This window comes from Mus caroli, unplaced genomic scaffold, assembly GCF_978045245.1.
Source record: "Mus caroli unplaced genomic scaffold, Mus_caroli_1 scaffold_14, whole genome shotgun sequence".
NCBI classification, from domain to species: domain Eukaryota; kingdom Metazoa; phylum Chordata; class Mammalia; order Rodentia; family Muridae; genus Mus; species Mus caroli.
Window position 1 is genome coordinate 111,071,183 of NW_028227269.1, and position 17,607 is coordinate 111,088,789.

At 49.4% G+C, this 17,607-nt stretch overlaps 1 protein-coding gene across 9 annotated transcripts in view; it reads left to right on the forward strand.

Annotated features, from left to right (window-relative positions):
• The first annotated feature begins 10,168 nt into the window (after positions 1-10,168).
• Pacs2 (phosphofurin acidic cluster sorting protein 2) overlaps positions 10,169-17,607 on the forward strand; it is a 59,404-nt gene continuing 51,965 nt past the window's right edge. For 5 of the 9 annotated variants that reach the window (XM_029484533.2, XM_021178907.2, XM_085830716.1 and 2 more), the window contains exon 1: positions 10,170-10,332. In XM_029484533.2, the coding sequence (XP_029340393.1) occupies positions 10,214-10,332 (119 nt within the window). In that variant the 5' untranslated portion in view covers positions 10,170-10,213. Of the gene's footprint in view, positions 10,333-17,607 lie in introns of all 9 variants that reach the window. The other 4 variants (XM_085830715.1, XM_085830718.1, XM_085830717.1 and 1 more) reach the window with 2 other exon arrangements.

The following is a 17,607-nucleotide window of genomic DNA, read 5'->3' on the forward strand; positions in this document are numbered from 1 at the left end:
GGAGAGCTGCCGGCTGGCCTTTGCTCTGCATTCACCTTCATCACATGGGCAATTGAGGTGGGCATCTCAATTTACAAAGAAAACAAAAGCCTATTTCATTCTTTGTAAATATTTTGTCACTCGTATTTTCCATTGTCTTACAGATGTGAATGGTTTCCCAGGGTTGTAAGGATATTACCTACTAAGTGAATGTATATTTCCATAGTGATGGTGCTTGGCTGGTAAGGGGGAAGTGCTAGGGCTGCCCTTTGCTCATTTTCCAGGGCACCTAGCTCACCCCTATCAGCGGGTCAGCCACAGCCTATCCTGATTTATCTGCCACAAGACATGCTTTTATTTTTCTGAGACAGATTCGTGTGATGTAACTCTGACTGGCTTGGAACTTGCTCTATAGATCAGGCTAGCCCCGAACTCATAGCGATCTGAATGCCTCTGCCTCTGGAGTGCTGGGATTAAAGGTGTGCAGCACCACAGCTCCACAGCTGGCTTGACTCAGAGTATCCTTTTCCCCCCATCTCAATATTCTTCACTGGAGTTAAAAGCCATGAAAGACGAGAAGAGAAAGGAAAGCAACAGAACCGGCTGCATTCGGAGCACAGAGGTAGTCATCTCCTAGCACAGTTTATGTTTTCTTATGGCAGCTTGAACTCCTGTGCGTCAGTATTTTTGAGGAAAATATATTTGGCACACATAATCATGTATTGATAGATACTTTCACATACACACATTTACATATTTGCCTTTATTTTTTTAAAGCTGAGTAGGATTACATTTTCTACTTTCTATAGTTCTTGTTGTTTGTTTTGGAGACAGGGTCTCACTATGTAACAACCAGGGGTTGTCTGTTCTCAGGTCTTGAGGTCTTAGTTGTTGACTCCCTACCAGACACATTGGAAGATGCCTCTGCCTTTCTTCAGTGTAGCAGTAGAAATGGCACTGTCCCTGCTAGCCTCTCAGAGAGCAGCTCTGGCTGAGTTCTAGCCTCTCTCAGCTCTAGCATCTAAGTTTTAGCATCTTAGCTCATGATGAGGAGCAGTGGGTGTAGGATGTGTTTGTTTGTTTAATGTCAATTCGACACAAACTAGGGAGCCGCACCTGAAGACCTGTCCTAACTGCTTTGACTGAGGTGGGAAGACCCACGTGGGCAGCACCCTCAGGTGGCAGCCTGGAAACAAAGGGCTTACTCGGGAGGCAGAGGCAGGCGGATTTCTGAGTTCGAGGCCAGCCTGGTCTACAGAGGGAGTTCCAGGACAGTAGGCCATCTGGCTCTTCCCCCTTGGCCTTCCCTGGTGCAGCTGAGTTAATCTGCCCTGTTGTGGCTGCTTCAGGTTCCCTCTCTGACATCAGAACAAGCTTTCTCATCTTGGACTAGGGACTGGGGTTGATGAGACACCCACCTTGTGGACTGTCCCCAGTGAGAGACAGCCATTGTGGAATTACTCCCAATACTGAAGCACCCAGCCTCATGGAACAACTACCTGGTTCTCAGCTCTCAGGTATGGCTCTGCTAAGTGATACCAATTTTTTGTTTTTGTTTTTTTGTTTTGTTTTGTTTTTGTTTTTCCAGACAGGGTTTCTCTGTGTAGCCCTGGCTGTCCAGGAACTCACTTTGTAGGCTGGCCTAAACTCAGAAATCCGCCTGCGGTGGGCTGGTGAGATGGCTTAGTGGTTAAGAGCGCCGACTGCTCTTCCGAAGGTCTTGAGTTCAAATCCCAGCAACCACATGGTGGCTCACAACCACCCGTAACGAGATCTGATGCCCTCTTCTGGAGTATCTGAGGACAGCTACAGAGTACTTACATATAATAAATAAATAAATCTTAAAAAAAAAAAAAAAAAAGAAAAGAAAAGAAAAGAAAGAAATCTGCCTGCCTCTGCCTCCGAGTGCTGGGATTAAAGGCGTGCACCACCACGCCTGGCTAAGTGATACTATTTTAAGCTGACTTAAATTCTCATACTTGCCTGTGTGCGTGCATGTGTGTACATGTGTGTGTGTGCATGCATGCATGTTTGTGTACATGCACTCGCCTGTGTGTGGCTGATCACACTGGTGTTATGTTCCTCTAGAGAATGCTGACTATGCAGAGTTTAAGAGTCAAGGCAGTTTCAAGAGGTGCAATGGTATTGCCATTCTTCTAGGTGAACTCCCGACACCATCAGACTTTTCTGCTGCCCTTGTAGTTCTACAGGTGTGCCTGGGAGTGCTGAGTACTCTCTCAGTCTCCCCACAGAGACTGAGTGGTGGGTGTTGTTCTCTACACGTTCCAGGATCCTCTGGAACCTAGGCACAGGCTCCCTGCAGATGCCAGGGAGAAGCCAGGGAAGCTCCTTTCCCTTCCAGGGGCTCTCAGCCAAGTTGGAAGACAGACCCTGGGGCCCACTAACTGTTGCTGATACGTGGATGCTAATGTCTCCCACATTCATATCGACCTCTAAAGCCCAGAGTGACAGCAGTGGGAGGCGGGGCCACGAGGCGACCTCATGGTTGGGATCACTGAATGCTCATAGGAGAGGGCCCCCGGAAAGCTAGTTTTCTCATCAACATGGGAAAATGCAATGAGAAAGTTCTATGAGTCAGGAAGGAGCCCTCTTTGATCTTGGACACCTCAGCCTCCAGCACTGTGGGTAGCATATTTCTCTTATCAACCAGTCAGTTTATGGTGTGTTCTTTTTTTTTTTTAAGATTTATTTATTTTTATTTATATGAGTATAATGTAGCTGTCTTTAGACACACCAAAAGAGGTAATCAGAACTCATTACAGATGGTTGTGAGCCAACATGTGGTTGCTGGGATTTGAACTTAGGACCTCTGGAGGAGTAGTCAGTGCTCTTAGCTGCTGAGCCATCTCTCCAGCCCCTTATGTTGTGTTCTTAAACTTTTTGAGAAAACTTGCTGGGCAGTGGTAGCAGACCTTTTAATCCCAACATTCACGAGGCAGGGGCAGGTGGATCTCTGCATTTGAGGCCAACCTGGTCTTCAGAGTGAATTCAACCTGGTCTACAGAGTGAGTTCTTGGATAGACAGGGTTACACAGAGAGACCCTGTCTCAGAAAACAAAACAAAAAAACAACAAAAAGAAACAAACACAAGAGAGACAAAGTGACACAGAGAGACAGAGACAGAGAACTTAATGTGTATGGGTTTTGTGCCTGCTTCTATGTTTACACACCTCGTTTATGTCTGGTACCAAAAGAGTCCAGAAGAGGCTGTCTGATTCCCTTAACTGTAGTTGCAGATGGTTGAAAGATGTTTTGTGGGTTCTGGGAATCGAACCCAGGTCTTCTTCAAGAGCAAACAGCACTCTTAACCATGCAGCAATTTCTTCAGCCCCTATGGCATTTTCTTACGGCAGCCTGACTTACAACACGCTATGTATGCAAAGCATTTGAGTCATTGTTTGAGGGTTAGGGGCAGGGACTCCTCCTGACTACCTTATGACTCTGAATGCTGTTAACTTTGACTAGTTGCATCATTTTTCCAGGTGTTCCCCTTGCATTTCATTGGCTTATTAAATTCTGCCCACAATGGCAACATTGTCTCCTTCTGTTTTAAAGATTTTAACGGCATGGGCTAATGTAGCACAAACATGATGCTAGTCTAAATGCCCATAGACAGAGGACAAAGTGAGTTGGTTACAGTTCATCCAGATTGTGGGATGTGAGAAAGCTACTGAACCTACAGTCCAGAAAACATCAAGGATTGAGGGTTTGTGGCTTCCCGACAAGTGTCAAACAGAGTATATGGACCCCAATCCAGATTTCAAAAGAAAAACAAAAGAGGGCTGGTGAGATGGCTCAGTGGGTAAGAGCACCCGACTGCTCTTCCAAAGGTCCAGAGTTCAAATCCCAGCAACCACATGGTGGCTCACAACCATCCGTAACGAGATCTGGTGCCCTCTTCTGGAGTGTCTGAAGACAACTACAGTGTACTTACATATAATAAATAAATAAATCTTAAAAAAAAAAAAAAAAGAAAAGCAAAAGAATGTGGACTTGTTGACAAAGAAGGTGAAATCCAGGCCTGGCAGCACGCACCTGCAATCCCAGTAGTGTGTGGGAGGGGAAATAGGGACAGAGACTCTGAAGCTCTAGGCCAGACTGGGCTACAGAGTGAGGCCTTAGAGAGAGCTGGGGAAGGAAAGGGGAGGAGGAAGGCTGGAGAGGGCACCTGCATGGTAGGTTGGGCCTGGGCTGAGTCTCCTGTTCCCTGCTTGCTCCTTTCAGTTCACTCTGGGCCTCCAATACCTATGGCAGACTTCACTTGCCTCCCCCAGTCTTCATGTGTGTTTAGAAACCTATTGTTCACCAATAAAGCTATTACCTATTGTTCACCCTCAAAAAGAAGGCAATACATTATAAAGATCACATGATCTAAATGTAAAAATTCCCAAAGGGCCTGCATAGAAGCACTCAGAACTACCATCCCCGTGACCTTGGGTCTAGCAGAGAGACTGTAAAGACACAAGCTGGTAAGCAGAAGTAGCAGAACACAGATCCAGGCTTTTTCTTTTCCTTTCTCTTTCTTTTTTCTTTTTTCTTTTAAGACAAGGTTTTTTCTCTGTGTAGTCCAGGCTTTCCTGGAACTTGCTTTGTATATTAGGCTGGTCTCAAACTTGAGATCTGCCTGCCCCTGCCTCCTGAGTGGGATTAAAGGCGTGCACCACCACTGTCCTGCTTCTGCTGGTTTTCATTCTAAGCTGTCTCACCTGGGCCTTTCAGTCACCCAAAAGTGATCAGGCTGAGAACATTTATGCTCCTGGACTGCAGCTACCTGGGGCTAATGTTGTGGCTTAAGAGCTGCTAGGGCAAAGGGAGACCTGATATACATCTTTAGGGGCACTGGACCTTCCAGACCTTGCTAGCACTGCCCTTCTCTGTGGCAGTTCCACACAGTCCTCGAGCTCTCTCAGAACTCCTCCACGGCCTACCACCTTCCTGCTTCCGGCACAGTAAGTGACAGCATACCCTAGACTGTGTCCTAGCTCCTGAAGAATACCTACCCCTCTAGGGCAAGCAGGCCATTCCTGCATCTCCAGGATTTGATAGCAGTTTGAGAATAACTTACAGAGTTAATGAGTGTATCTCTGAACCTTCCAACTCCAGGGCCCTATCAGGTCTTGGAGAAGCCTTCCATGGCAACTCCTGGTAGTAGTTCTGGGAGCAGTCAGCATTAGTGATTTAGGTCCTGCTCCATGCCAGTCATCCATCAGGGCATCCACATGGATGCCTCCATTGATCAAACTGATCCATGATGCTCAGGTTCTTGCCTAACAAGGTCAGACATAAAATAAACCAGGAAATGTATAGATACAATAGGTACCTGTGAACTTCTAACCTCTTGGTGGTTTCCAGAGGACAGTCCTCCAACTATAAGCAGCTTGTTCATGTTCCAAACACTATTCAGTAGGAGAATAGGACCTAAAAAGCTACATTAAGATTAACAGTGAGTTCAAGGCCAGCCTGGTCTACAGAGTGAGTTCCAGGACAGCCAGAGCTACACAGAGAAACCTTGTCTCGAAAAACAAAACAAAACAAAACAAACAAATAAAAAAAGATTAACAGAGTGGGGGCTGGGAGATGGCTCAGTGATTAAGACCACTGACTGCTCTTCTGAAGGTCCTGAGTTCAATTCCCAGCAACCACATGGCGGCTCACAACCATCCGTAATGAGATCCAATGCCCTCTTCTGGTGTGTCTGAAGACAGTAACAGTGTATCCATATACATAAAATAAATAAATAAATAAATCTTAAAAAAAAAAAGATTAGCAGAGTGAGGGGCTGATGAGATGGCTCAGTGGATAAGAGTTCTGACTACTCTTCCAGAGGTCCTGAGTTCAATTCCCAGCAACCACATGGTGGCTCACAACCATCTGTAATGGAATCTGATGCCCTCTTCTGGTGTGTCTGAAGAAAGTGACAGTGTACTCATATATATAAACTAAATATTAAACAAAATATTAGAGCTGGGTATGGTGGCTTTAATCCCAGCACTCTGGAGGCAGAGTCAAGTGGATTTCTGAGTTCGAGGCCAGCCTGGTCTACAAAGTGAGTTCCAGGACAGCCAGGGCTACACAGAGAAACCCTGTTTCGAAAAACCAAAAAAAAAAAAAAAAAGATTAGCCGGGCGTGGTGGCACACGCCTTTAATCCCAGCACTCGGGAGGCAGAGGCAGGCGGATTTCTGAGTTCGAGGCCAGCCTGGTCTACAAAGTGAGTTCCAGGACAGCCAGGGCTATACAGAGAAACCCTGTCTCGAAAAAAAAAAAAAAAAAAGCCAAAAAAAAAAAAAAAAAGATTAACAAATGGGCTGCACATGGAGGCACAGCCCTTTAATCTGGCACTCAGGAGGCAGAGGCAGACTGGGATCTGTGATTTCCAGGCCTGTCTACCCTACATAGAGAGCAAGCTAGCAAGCAACAACAACAGAAAAACATGAAAGAGGCCATGGAGGAAGACTGGAACCCTCTCCTCACCTGGCATAACGTAAGGAATAGAGCATGAAACAAAGCCGCAAGATACAGCTGAGAGCCGAGTGGGTGCCAGCCACGGTCACTTTATGCACGTGTGTGTGTGAGTGTGCATGTGTGTATTCATGTGTGCGCGTGTGCAGAGACAAGAAGACAGTGTTGGATCCCGATGGAGCTGGACATGGATGTTGGGAAGGGAACTGTCCTCTGCAAGAGCAGCAAGCGCTCTTACAGCTGAGCCTTTCTTCCAGCCATCTTCTTTCCTGTCTTAGTAAGTTATTTCTACTCCATGTCTAGCCTAAAAGCCAGGCCTTTTTCATGTCTTCTTGGTGGCTGCCAGGATTTTTAATCTAACCTGTACTATGTTTTCTCTTAAAGGCTAATAAGGTTGCTTTTGAGTTTCTTTATTTCTTTTTTTTTTTTAGATTTATTTATTTTGTATATATGAGCACACCATTGCTCTCTTCAGACACACCAGAAGAGGGCATCAGATTCTATTACAGATGGTAGTGAGCCACCATATGGTTGCTGGGAATTGAACTCAGGACCTCTGGAAGAGCAGTCAGTACTCATAACCATTGAGCCATCTCACCAGCCCCTCTGAATTCCTTTATTACTGAGACTAAGAGCATTACAAGAGAACCCCAGCACCCTCCATAACATCTACAGTCCTGTTTCACTTTTGTAGACCATGTCTGCAACACTGTATTCAGCTCAGAAAGACTCAGGGTGTGGTGCTCTGCCAGGAGCCTTGCTGCTGTTCACAGTCTCTCCTTGCACACCCACTTGCACACCCACTTGGCTTCTGAAGGTTACTTGGGTTCCTGGACACAACATTCCTTCCCCTGAAGTAGGCATGCATGACCCACACTTAATGTGACCCGTATCTTCCAGGTGTGAAATTTCTGTTTCTGCCTCCTTGATAGTGGCTCAGCAATACAGGCCTGAGCTGACTCTGAAACCCTGCCTCTGCCACAGCAAGGCTGACAGGGATGCAGGATATGAACTATGTTAACACAGAGCCACAAGCCACCCGGGGTCTTGGCAACTCATCAGATGGACTAGAGCCCAAAGTTAACTGTGCGAAGGAGGATGGACCAGAGAACAGCAGAAGGCTCGGTGCCTAGTGCCCACCAGAGCTCATTCACTAAATAGATGCACATGAGTCTGGTGTGCCCCTAGCATGGGCAGAGGCCTGGAGTCCCCGTGGTTCCTGTGCCTTGGACTCATTGCAAGGTCCCTGGACTCTGAGGGAGCTTCTTCAGGCATGGGCCATGTCATGCCTACACAGCTGTATCACCTCCTCATGCCAGGTTCATTATCATTTAAACTCAAGCTAAGCAGATGAGTACTTTCCAAGGAATGCATGGTCTGGAACATCAGCCAGGAAGCTCAGATTCCCAGTGTGCAGGCTGAGGGGAACCCAGTCAAAATCTGTGGGTCTGCAGGAAGCTGCCTAAAACCTCTACTTCCTGCCAATGCCCGAGGCCTTTTCTGGAACCCCAAATTTAATTCCTCCCAACAAACAAGTGTCCTGCTGCTGAGCAGACAGCTTGTTTTCAGGTCTTCACCGTGGTTTATGTGTGCTTACTTGGGACTACAGGGCTCCGAAGGTCCCCCTCCTTGGGCCCTCTCCCCGGTCACCCCGGTTGTCCACCGAGGCTCATCCTGAACTGAGTTCCCATTTTAAAGGAAACATGGTAGGGGAATGCTACAAATGTGGAAGGGTAGGAGTCACATCACACCTAGTTCACAGGAAGACACATTTCCTGGTTTTTAAGGAAGTCGTCTTGGGACCTACAGTTTACAAAAGGAGAACGGAGACAGCATTATTTTCAAATACAGAGGCCAAAGATCCAAATAACAGGTTCGGTGAAACAGATTCAAACTGCTATCTACTTGGAAAACACTGGTCACCACTAACGGGTCCCCATGACCTACCTTAACAGACCCCCCGCCACACACACACACACACACATACACTAATGCTCTCCCTTAGAAAGTGCAGACCGCATGTGTCTCACTTTCCTTCCATCTAAAGTGAGACTGGGCAGATATATGTCATATTCATTGAGAACCTACAATGGTGTCCAGTACAAGATGGCACAGCTCAACCAAGGCCACTGGTGCCATGCCCCGGTATGCACAGCTTGGTCACTCTTATTTCCTCCCTTGACCCTGGCTGCAATGCCTGCCTGGCGCACACAGACACAACTCATCAGACAGCCCATTCTTCTGCCTGCAAATGCACCCTTGGTCTGTCCCCAGCGCTGTTTGCCAATTGCTGAGGTCAGTGGATGCTTGTCTTTTGCTTCCAATCAAAGGCGGCCTGTCCACCAAGGCTGATGAAGCTCGGTGAACACAGCCTCTGGTTTCCTAGGTACAAGCCTCACTACTGGCCCCAATAGGGCTGCGATGTCAGACAATATTCATTTCAGCTGGCCACAGACTGACAGACCCTCTGGACTTTGTTTTACCACCCCAACGAGTGAGGAACATGAGGAAAACACAGGTCCCCTTGTTCTCTTCAAAGCGGGACTCTGGCTTTAAGCAGCTGCAGCTGTTTGCAGCTCCCATCCTGGAGTTACCGCAGGAGGCTGCCTCTGGCAGAGGAGCTCCAAATGTAGTTGGCAAGGGGTTAGGGTGTCATAGCAGAGGAGGGACCACCCCCACAATGCCTTCCTGGGAAGAAAGGCAGAAAACAGGACTATTGGGTAAACCTGAAGGGCAAGGAGGGACAGCCAGGTCAGACTGGTTTGAGTTAGAATTGTTTCAATAAGCTTACTAGAAGATAAGAAGACATGGAACCTAGCGGGAGAAAGGCAATTGTGTAAAGCCGTGGATACAAAGAAACAAGACATGCCAGAAAAGCTTTTCCCTAAATGTGTTGACTTTGACCAAAGACAGCCAAAAAGAGGGGGAGGGACGTCGGCCACTGAGAGCTTCTTCCTGAGGCCCAGAGCCTAGCCGGCTTTCCCCAGGCCATGCCTGGAATCCCCTGCCTGCTGGGCCCTGCAGTCTGATCGGCCACCCGCCCCTCCTATTGGCCCAAGTTCACTGCGAGCAAGGCAGAATGCACCCTGTACCAAATATTTGAGATGCTCTTGAGAAAAACTTAAAAATAAATAAATAAAGCACTGCTGAATGTAGGAGGAGGCTGGATGGGCGGAGGTTGCTGGATGGGGCAGCTAGGGAGGACAGATGGTGGCTGAAACTCCTCAAGGAATAAGGGTGGGTGGGGCCTACAGAGTGCGAGAGCGAGGCCTTAGGGGCCTGTGCGGGGACACGCAGGATGGCAACCGGATGAGAGTCACCGGAGTACATGGGCACGTCCCTAGGCCCGCGGTCCGCCGCAGGGAGCGTGAGGGGTTCGTAGACCTGGTCACTCCCGCAGCCATCGCGTCGCTCGCCTGAGTCCCTGAGAGGGGCACAGCCTGTGCGCCGCCGCGCGCGCTCGCTCCCGCGGCTGGGCGCCGGAGACGCCCTGGGGCGCGCGCCTCACTTCCGGTGGGCGGTGATTGGGTGCGCCGCGCGAGCCCTGCCCCGTCGGCCAATAGGCGGCGCGGTGCGGCAGGGGGCGGGGCGCGGGCGCAGCCTGGACACCGCCCGCGGGCCTGCCGGACTCCCGCCGCCCGCCGGCGCCATGTGACCGCGCCGCCGCCCTCCGCGCGCCCGGCCCGCCCGCCCGCCGCGCTCCCGCGGCCCGGCGCAGCCCCAGGCCGCCGAGGGACGGCGGGGCCGGCGCCATGGCCGAGCGGGGCCGCCTCGGCCTGCCCGGCGCGCCCGGAGCGCTCAACACTCCGGTGCCCATGAACCTGTTTGCCACCTGGGAGGTGGACGGCTCCAGCCCCAGCTGCGTGCCCAGGTACGCCCCCGTGCTGCGCTTTGTCCGCGCGCACCTGCCTGCGGGCCGGGACCCCGCGCCCCCGAGCGCGCGCGGGTGACTGCGAGGCGAGGGCCGGGGCGGGGCAGCGGGCCTGTGGCTCGCCCCGCCGGTGCTCTGCCCGCACCTTGACACCTGCGTCCCGGGCCGGGCTGCGCAGCGGACCTCAGGCGGTGGAGCTCTCGGCTAGTGCCACAGCTCTCCTCCGGCGTGCAGCGGCACTGTCACACCCCAGAGGCCTGGGCCTGAGGCTCCCGGGACACGCCGCTGTCGCCTCTCCATCTACCCTGCGGGTGAGGTCTGCGCTCTCTTCACCTGTCGGCCTTGTGTCGGGCGTTGTGGCGAGAGCTCCCGAGACCGTTGTACTCTTTGGCTTGGAGCTGTTAATTTTGCCGTTGCACAAGCCTGGTCTTTCTCCCCTGGGTAGGCGACCTCCTCCTCGCCCCGTAGAAAGGGTTAGACAAGATTTACCCACTGGGCGGACGCTGTGGCCACCCATCTCTGTGTGGACTACAGCTTCCCATTCTAGTGCCCAGCTTGAAACTTTTGTGATTTCTTGACTTGTCTCCTACTCGGGAGCTTCAGCTAGTGAGAGAAAAGAGGAACTCTAGATACCAAGCTGAGGGCGCTCCAGGCTTCCCTCTGGGGAGTCAGGGAAAGTGGGCTTATCACCAACGAGCCTTCCAGGCACAGAACTTGGACAGTGTGCCCTGGAGGGGGATCTGAGTAGAGAGATGCTAGGAAGGAGAAGGGGAACTTTCTGTGTTCTTTCAGCAGTCCTCTGAGTGTGGTGTTGGGGGTACAGAGGCCGCTAGATAGTGGTTCTACCCTTCTAGAATGCACAAGGCCCTCTGGGTCTGTCTGTGGCTTTGGGAAAGGAAGGATGGGGGGTTGGGGATTTAGCTCAGTGGTAGAGCGCTTGCCTAGCAAGCGCAAGGCCCTGGGTTCGGTCCTCAGCTCTGGAAAAAAAAAAAAAAAAAAAAACCAAGGTAACTGGGAAAGGAAGGATGGATCTGAACACAGTTCCTAGATCTGAGGGGCATCTGGAGGACTGAGACCTGAGGGTCAGCTTTTGCCTCAGTGGGAGCATCTCCCAGGCCTCCAAAGCAGGGTGGGGGAGGGAGGAATGCACTGATCTCCACACTTAATTCTGGCTCTCTACATCATTGCCCTGAGACTTCACACTGGCCCTTGTATTCCTTTAGCAGTCTCTGAGTTCCCTTAATGAGAGCCAAGGGTCCCCATGTCCCCCCCCCACATACACCAGTCAGCCTTTCTCTTTCTCCCTCCCTCTTCTATTCCCCCTTTCTTCTTTTTTAGAAACACTGAATTTCATTATGTTGCTGAGGCTGTTTGAACTCCTATGCTCTTGTGATCCACATCTCCAACACACACTTGAACTTCTTTTAGAGTTAGAACCACAGATACAGGTAGCACACTCACCTAAGACTGGAGTCTAAACCTAGTAAGGAAGGGGAGAGAGGCCATTTCATTTCCTTTAAAGGTGGACGATTTTTTTTTTTCTTTTGAGACAGGGTTTTGCTTTGTAGTCATGAATGGCCTTGAACTTGTTTTTGTAGCCCAGGGTGGCCTTGAACTCTCAGTCCTCCTGCCTCTGCCTCCTGTGTACAGGGATTATAGGCATGCACACTGTGCCTGCTGTGGTCTGTGTTCTTGAAGATCCTTTTTCCACAGGAGAAGGTAGGGGTCAGGGAAGGCTGGTGGAGGATAGGCTTACACACAGAGGAAGATGTGAAAGGGGTGAGCAGCAGCAGGTGTTGGGGTGCTCTGGGTGTTGGGCTCCACAGAGACTTTCTCTGGAGGGGTGAGGACCTTGGTCAGGTGGAGCAGATGTTTGTGTGTTAAAGTATAGAGTGTCAGGACAGTGTTGCCTGTCTCTGACCTGTGTCCTTCTTTGCTCTGCTGCCAGAGGTGCTCACCCTCAGCACTTAGCACACATCTTCAGCACTCAGTCAGCACTCAGCACTCACCCTCAGCACTCAGTCAGCACTCAGCCAGCACTCAGCACTCACCCTCAGCACTCAGTACTCTCAGCACTCAGTCAGCACTCAGCCAGCCCTCACCCTCAGCACTCAGTCAGCACTCAGCACTCAGTCAGTACTCACACTCAGCACTCACCCTCAGCACACACCCTCTGGCCACTTGCTGTGCAGTGCTGTGCTGTGCTTTGGGTACTCGCTGCAGACAGGATCAGGATTGTGTTCCCTGGTTCTTTTAAGTCTTCACTGCTGGCTTTGGTTGTCTTTCCTGAGCTACGGCTGTGCTGGCGGCTGACGCACATTGATTGCTGCATACGCTCCTCAGAGTGGTAACACCTGGACTTCTGCTGCGGGTGTTGTCAGGTTTTACCTGGCTACAGCTCTGCCATGGCCACCGCAGAGAAGGTTTTCTTATGAATCTCCTGTGTGCATGCCTGTCCCTGAGGCAGACAGGACTGCCTTGATCACGTTTGTCAAGTAGGAGGATTTAGGGGTGTGGGTGTGTGTTCGCTTGGTGTTACTATTCGGTTGCTTCCCAAAACAGTTGTGCCAGCTCCAGCCCCCAGCATCAGGGCGAGAATCCTCACTGTCTTGCGTTCTTGCCAGGCTGGTGGGTGTGAAACAGTGCTGTGGTTTTAGTTTGAGTTTCTCTGATTATGAATCTAGACCATTTGTACTTCCTTGTTAGTGAAATTCAGTTGTGTCTTTTGCCAATTTTTCTTTCTCCCTTTTCCCTACTTGAGTCTTAGCAAATTCTATTGGGGGATAGCAATCTTTTCTCACCTTATTCTATAGGGGATAGTAATCTTTCTTTTCTCACCTTCAACTGTTGAGATGCCCCCCTTCAATTAATTGCCTGTATCTGTCAGGGTTGCCCTGGCGTGTAGGGGTGCTGAGGTGGGGGTGGTGTCCTTTCTCCTCATTTGCTTGAGTTTCAGTTCTCCTTCTTTCCCTCCGGGAGGCGACGAGACAGCTCTCTGTCCTGTGGAGAGCTGGGTGCTAGGCATCCTGGGGCTGTGGGAGGGAGGGAGGGACCCGACTCCTGATAGTCAGTGGTGACCCAGCCGTGTTGCTGAGCTCACCTTGCCTCAGCAGCGTGCTGCACCGTGCTGCTGGGGACAGCCAGCATCTTGCCCGTGCCCTACTGCAGGGATTCCAGAGCCCTTGCCCGAGTCTTTAGCTCTTTGGACCTTTGTACTTCCCACTTGAATTCTTTTCTAGCTGACGTTTACTAACACATTTTCCAGTCTCTGGGCACCTGCTTAATATTGTTCACGAGCTTCTGTTCTTGCCGCTGCTGACCTCTAGCCTCTGTCTTTGGCTCACTTAAGGAAAGGTGGTACTCTTGGTATCTGGGCAGCAGTGTGGTCTGGGTACACACCATTGTAGGTGTGTGTTTGTGTAAGGCACAAATATTTCTATCATCCCAGAAAGCAGCTCCCATCCTTCTTTGGTCCTCCGCCAGCTATGGATTCTCACACAGTCTTCTCCCCAGAGAGCCACATGGATGGAGTGAGGCCGCCTTTGATGCATCCCGTGCTTTTTTGTCAGGAGACTTTCCTTTTTGTTGTTACATAGTACTCCCTTGTACAAATGACCCTACATTGGATGCGGACTTTGGATTCTTTGTAGTTTCAGGCTGTCATTTGGTTACTATTGTCACAGGGCTCATCGTGGACCTGGGTGGCTGATAGCAGCAGTGGAAGGGGGGTTGGTATGTACAATTTCATAAGAAAGCTCCAGTTTAAGGTGAAGGCCCAGTCGTCTACTCCCCCAGTGGTCCTGGACAGTGTGGTAAGTTTTTCTTAGACTCTCTTTGGAGATGGGTCGTACCAAGAGTTTTTCCACGAGTGGTTGCATTTCTGAATTGGAGGCTGTCCCCTAGTTTTTACTGGGAAGGATCTGTTTTCCTCATTAAGCTGAAGTGTCCTTCATGCAGTGATAGTGGATGCTCATTGCCAGTGTTTCTGCTCTTCTTCATGGGTGCACTCTGTGATTTCACTTGACACTGGTCTCACTATGTTGCTCAGACTGGCCTCCTGAGCTCAAGTGACTCTCCTGCCTCAGCTTCCTGAGTGGCTGGGACCACAGATACATGTGTGTGCCCAGCTCTGAGCAGGGGTTTTGATTTTGGTAAAGCCCAGTGTTTTATTTGCTTCTCTGTCCTGTCTTAGAAACGTCAAGGGTGTGAATGTTCTCTGTGTCTGGCTTTGCCACTGACTGGGTTAATTGTGACTGTGGCTTCAGATGGGCTCTGAGCTCCACTGGCTCCAAGCTTCTTCTCAGGCATGTGCCTTGCCTTGACTGAGGTCTGTGATGCATCCTGAGGAATGTGTGGGGTCTGCTGACAAGTCACGTGTGTGTGTGTATGTGTGTGTGTGTGTGTGTGTGAGACTCATTCCTTAATGTTCACATTGTGGACATCATAGTGAACGCTATCTCAGTTCCTCCAGTTTAAGGTGAGGGCACACTCTTCCACTCTCCCTGTGGTCCTGAACAGGGTGGTGAATTTTTCTTAGACTCTTCTTGGAGATGGGGAATGTCACCGGTTTTTCCATATGCTGATCAGACACAGATATATAGAAATGGAGTGTTCTGCCACTGAGCTATGGATGTGGCACCCAACTTACATGGGTTTGTCTGTGTCCTGCCTGAACGGCTGTTTTAACTTTTTCCTTTTTCTTTTTTTTTTTTTCGAGACAGGGTTTCTCTGTGTAGCTCTGGCTGTCCTGAAACTCAGTCTGTAGACCAGGCTGGCCTGTGGACCACAAACTCAGAGAGTAAGGCACATGCCACCACTGCCTGGCAGCTCAGGCCGGTTTCCACTTGTCCTCTTCTTTCCTCAGCCTTCTGAGTGTTGGGATTACAGAAATGAACCTCAGGACACAATGGCATGGTCATCAAGAGATCTGTTGTCATTGTTGAAGAGACAACAGAGGAGAGTTAAGAGTCTCATTCTATTATAGCTGAATATGACTTTCAAAACATCATTAGTTGCAATGGTGAGATGGTCAGTAGGTAGAGGTGCCAACCATGCCTGGTGACCTGAGTTCCATCCTGGGATACACACTTTATGAAGGGAAAAACCCACTCCACAAGTTGTCTTCCTGTCTGCACATGCCCTCTGGCACAAACAGACTTATAAAAAAATATCTTTGGTGGACATTAAATACTCACTCCATTAGTGAGAGTTAGCACGGGCCTTTAATCCCAGCTTTTAGGAGGCAGAGGCCAGCCTGCTCTACAGACTGAGTTCCAGGACAGCCAGGGCTACACAGAGAAACCCTGTCTGGAAAAAAAAAAAACAACAAACAAACCAAACTAACAACAACTCCCGCCCCACCCCACCTCCCGCACCACCATGTATGTATGTATGTATGTATGCATTCATGCATTCATGCATGCGTGTGTGTGTGTGTGTGTGTGTGTGTGTGTTCACTCAAATACTTATACCTTTTTGCCTTCTCATCTTTGTGTTTGTTTGTAACTTGGGCCTCACCTGCACTAGGCAGGCGATCTTCTACTGAGATGTCTGTCCCCAGACCCACTGAATCTTCTCCTTGTCTTGTAGTGTGGCGAGTTATGTAGATTGACTTTTTTTGGGGGGAGGGGGGGTTTCAAGACAGGGTTTCTCTGTGTCCCTGGCTGTCCTGGAACTCACTTTGTAGACCAGGCTGGCCTCGAACTCAGAAATCCGCCTGCCTCTGACTCCAAGTGCTGGGATTAAAGGCGTGCGCCACCATGCCCGGCTGACTTTATTTTTTAATTTAAAGTTCATTTGTTTATTTAGTTTTAGGATTGACTTTAGGATTGCTGGGATAAAATCCCAGCATGGTCATATTGTGGTGCCTTTTGGCCTTTAGACTGCACCGTGGCTCAAGGTAAAGTGCTGTGAGGCACCTCACAGTAAAGTAGGTCGACTTGTGGTCTCCTGGTAGAGAGAGTCATTGCTTTGGTTTTTGAGACATTATGATGTAGCCCAGACAGGCCTGGAACTTGGCATCCTCCTGCAGTAGTTTCCCAGCGTGGGGATTGCAGGTATGCACCACTGTATCTGGTCTTCTCTGTACAAAGGGTAGCTTCTGACTCAGAGCTCCGTTTCCCTTTCATTTGGAAAATTGTATCTTTATGAGAATTCTTGTTTTTCATCTCGACTTTTCAGATGTGTCGAGGTGATGTTGTTTATAATCCTCGGCTGTTTTCTGCCTGTGTGGGATGTATAATGATGTCTCCTTTCGATCTTTCAGTTCTTTTTTCGAGACAGGATTTCACTGTCTCCCTGCCTGGCCTGGAACTCCCTCTGTAGACCAGACTGGCCTTGACTTCACAGAGATCTGCCTGCCTCTGCCTTCCAAGTGATGGGATTAAAGATGTGCACTACTGGCTGGAGAGATGGCTTAGCCACTAAGGGTACTGTGTGCTCTTCTGGAGTTCCTGAGTTCAGTTCCTACCACAACATGGTGGCTCACAACCATCTGATGTCCTCTACTGAGGTGTACGTGCAGATAGGGCCCTCATCCATAAGATAGATAAATTAATCTAAAAAAAAAAAAAACAAAAAATCCCGCTATGCGTAACCTGACTCCTTTTAGTTCTTCATATTATTTGTACGTGTCACTCCTGATTCCTCTCACCCAAGGGTCTGTTGGCTCTTAAAAGTGATCGTGGGGTTTGTGTTTCCCACCACTTGTAGTCCATGGATTTACGTTGTTGTTTCTGAGTGTCTCTTCCTGTAGGGGACAGAATCCATGGCCTGTGCATGCTAGGCATGCACTCCACTGCTGAGCTACATCCCCTTGTTTCTAGTTTCTTAAACACTCAGCCGATTGCTTTTCCAATACACATTTGTAGGTATAACTTTTCTTTGAAGTAAGGCCTCGGTGCATTCACAAGCTTTTCATTTACAACATCTCTCAAAGTATTTAAAGTGTTTTTGTTATTCCTGCGTTAAGCTTATACAATATATTTAAGTGTCTTAATATCCAGACATCTATTTTTATAATATTTTTATCCAGCTGACTTCTCGTTTTCTGTTACTTCTTTCTCGTTTGTTTAGTCCACATCCATGAAAGTGGTCAGTCTGACACCAAGCCCTTAAAATGCTTTTGGAATTCACTTTATGGCTCAGGATGTGGTCAGCTCTCATGCATGGTTTGTCTGTGCCAGGGTGTATCTGGCAGCTGAGAGGCATGGCTTTCTGTGTGTCCACTGGGGCAAGCCTGGTTTGTTAGAGTTCTCAAGTCTGTTTGCTTTTGGG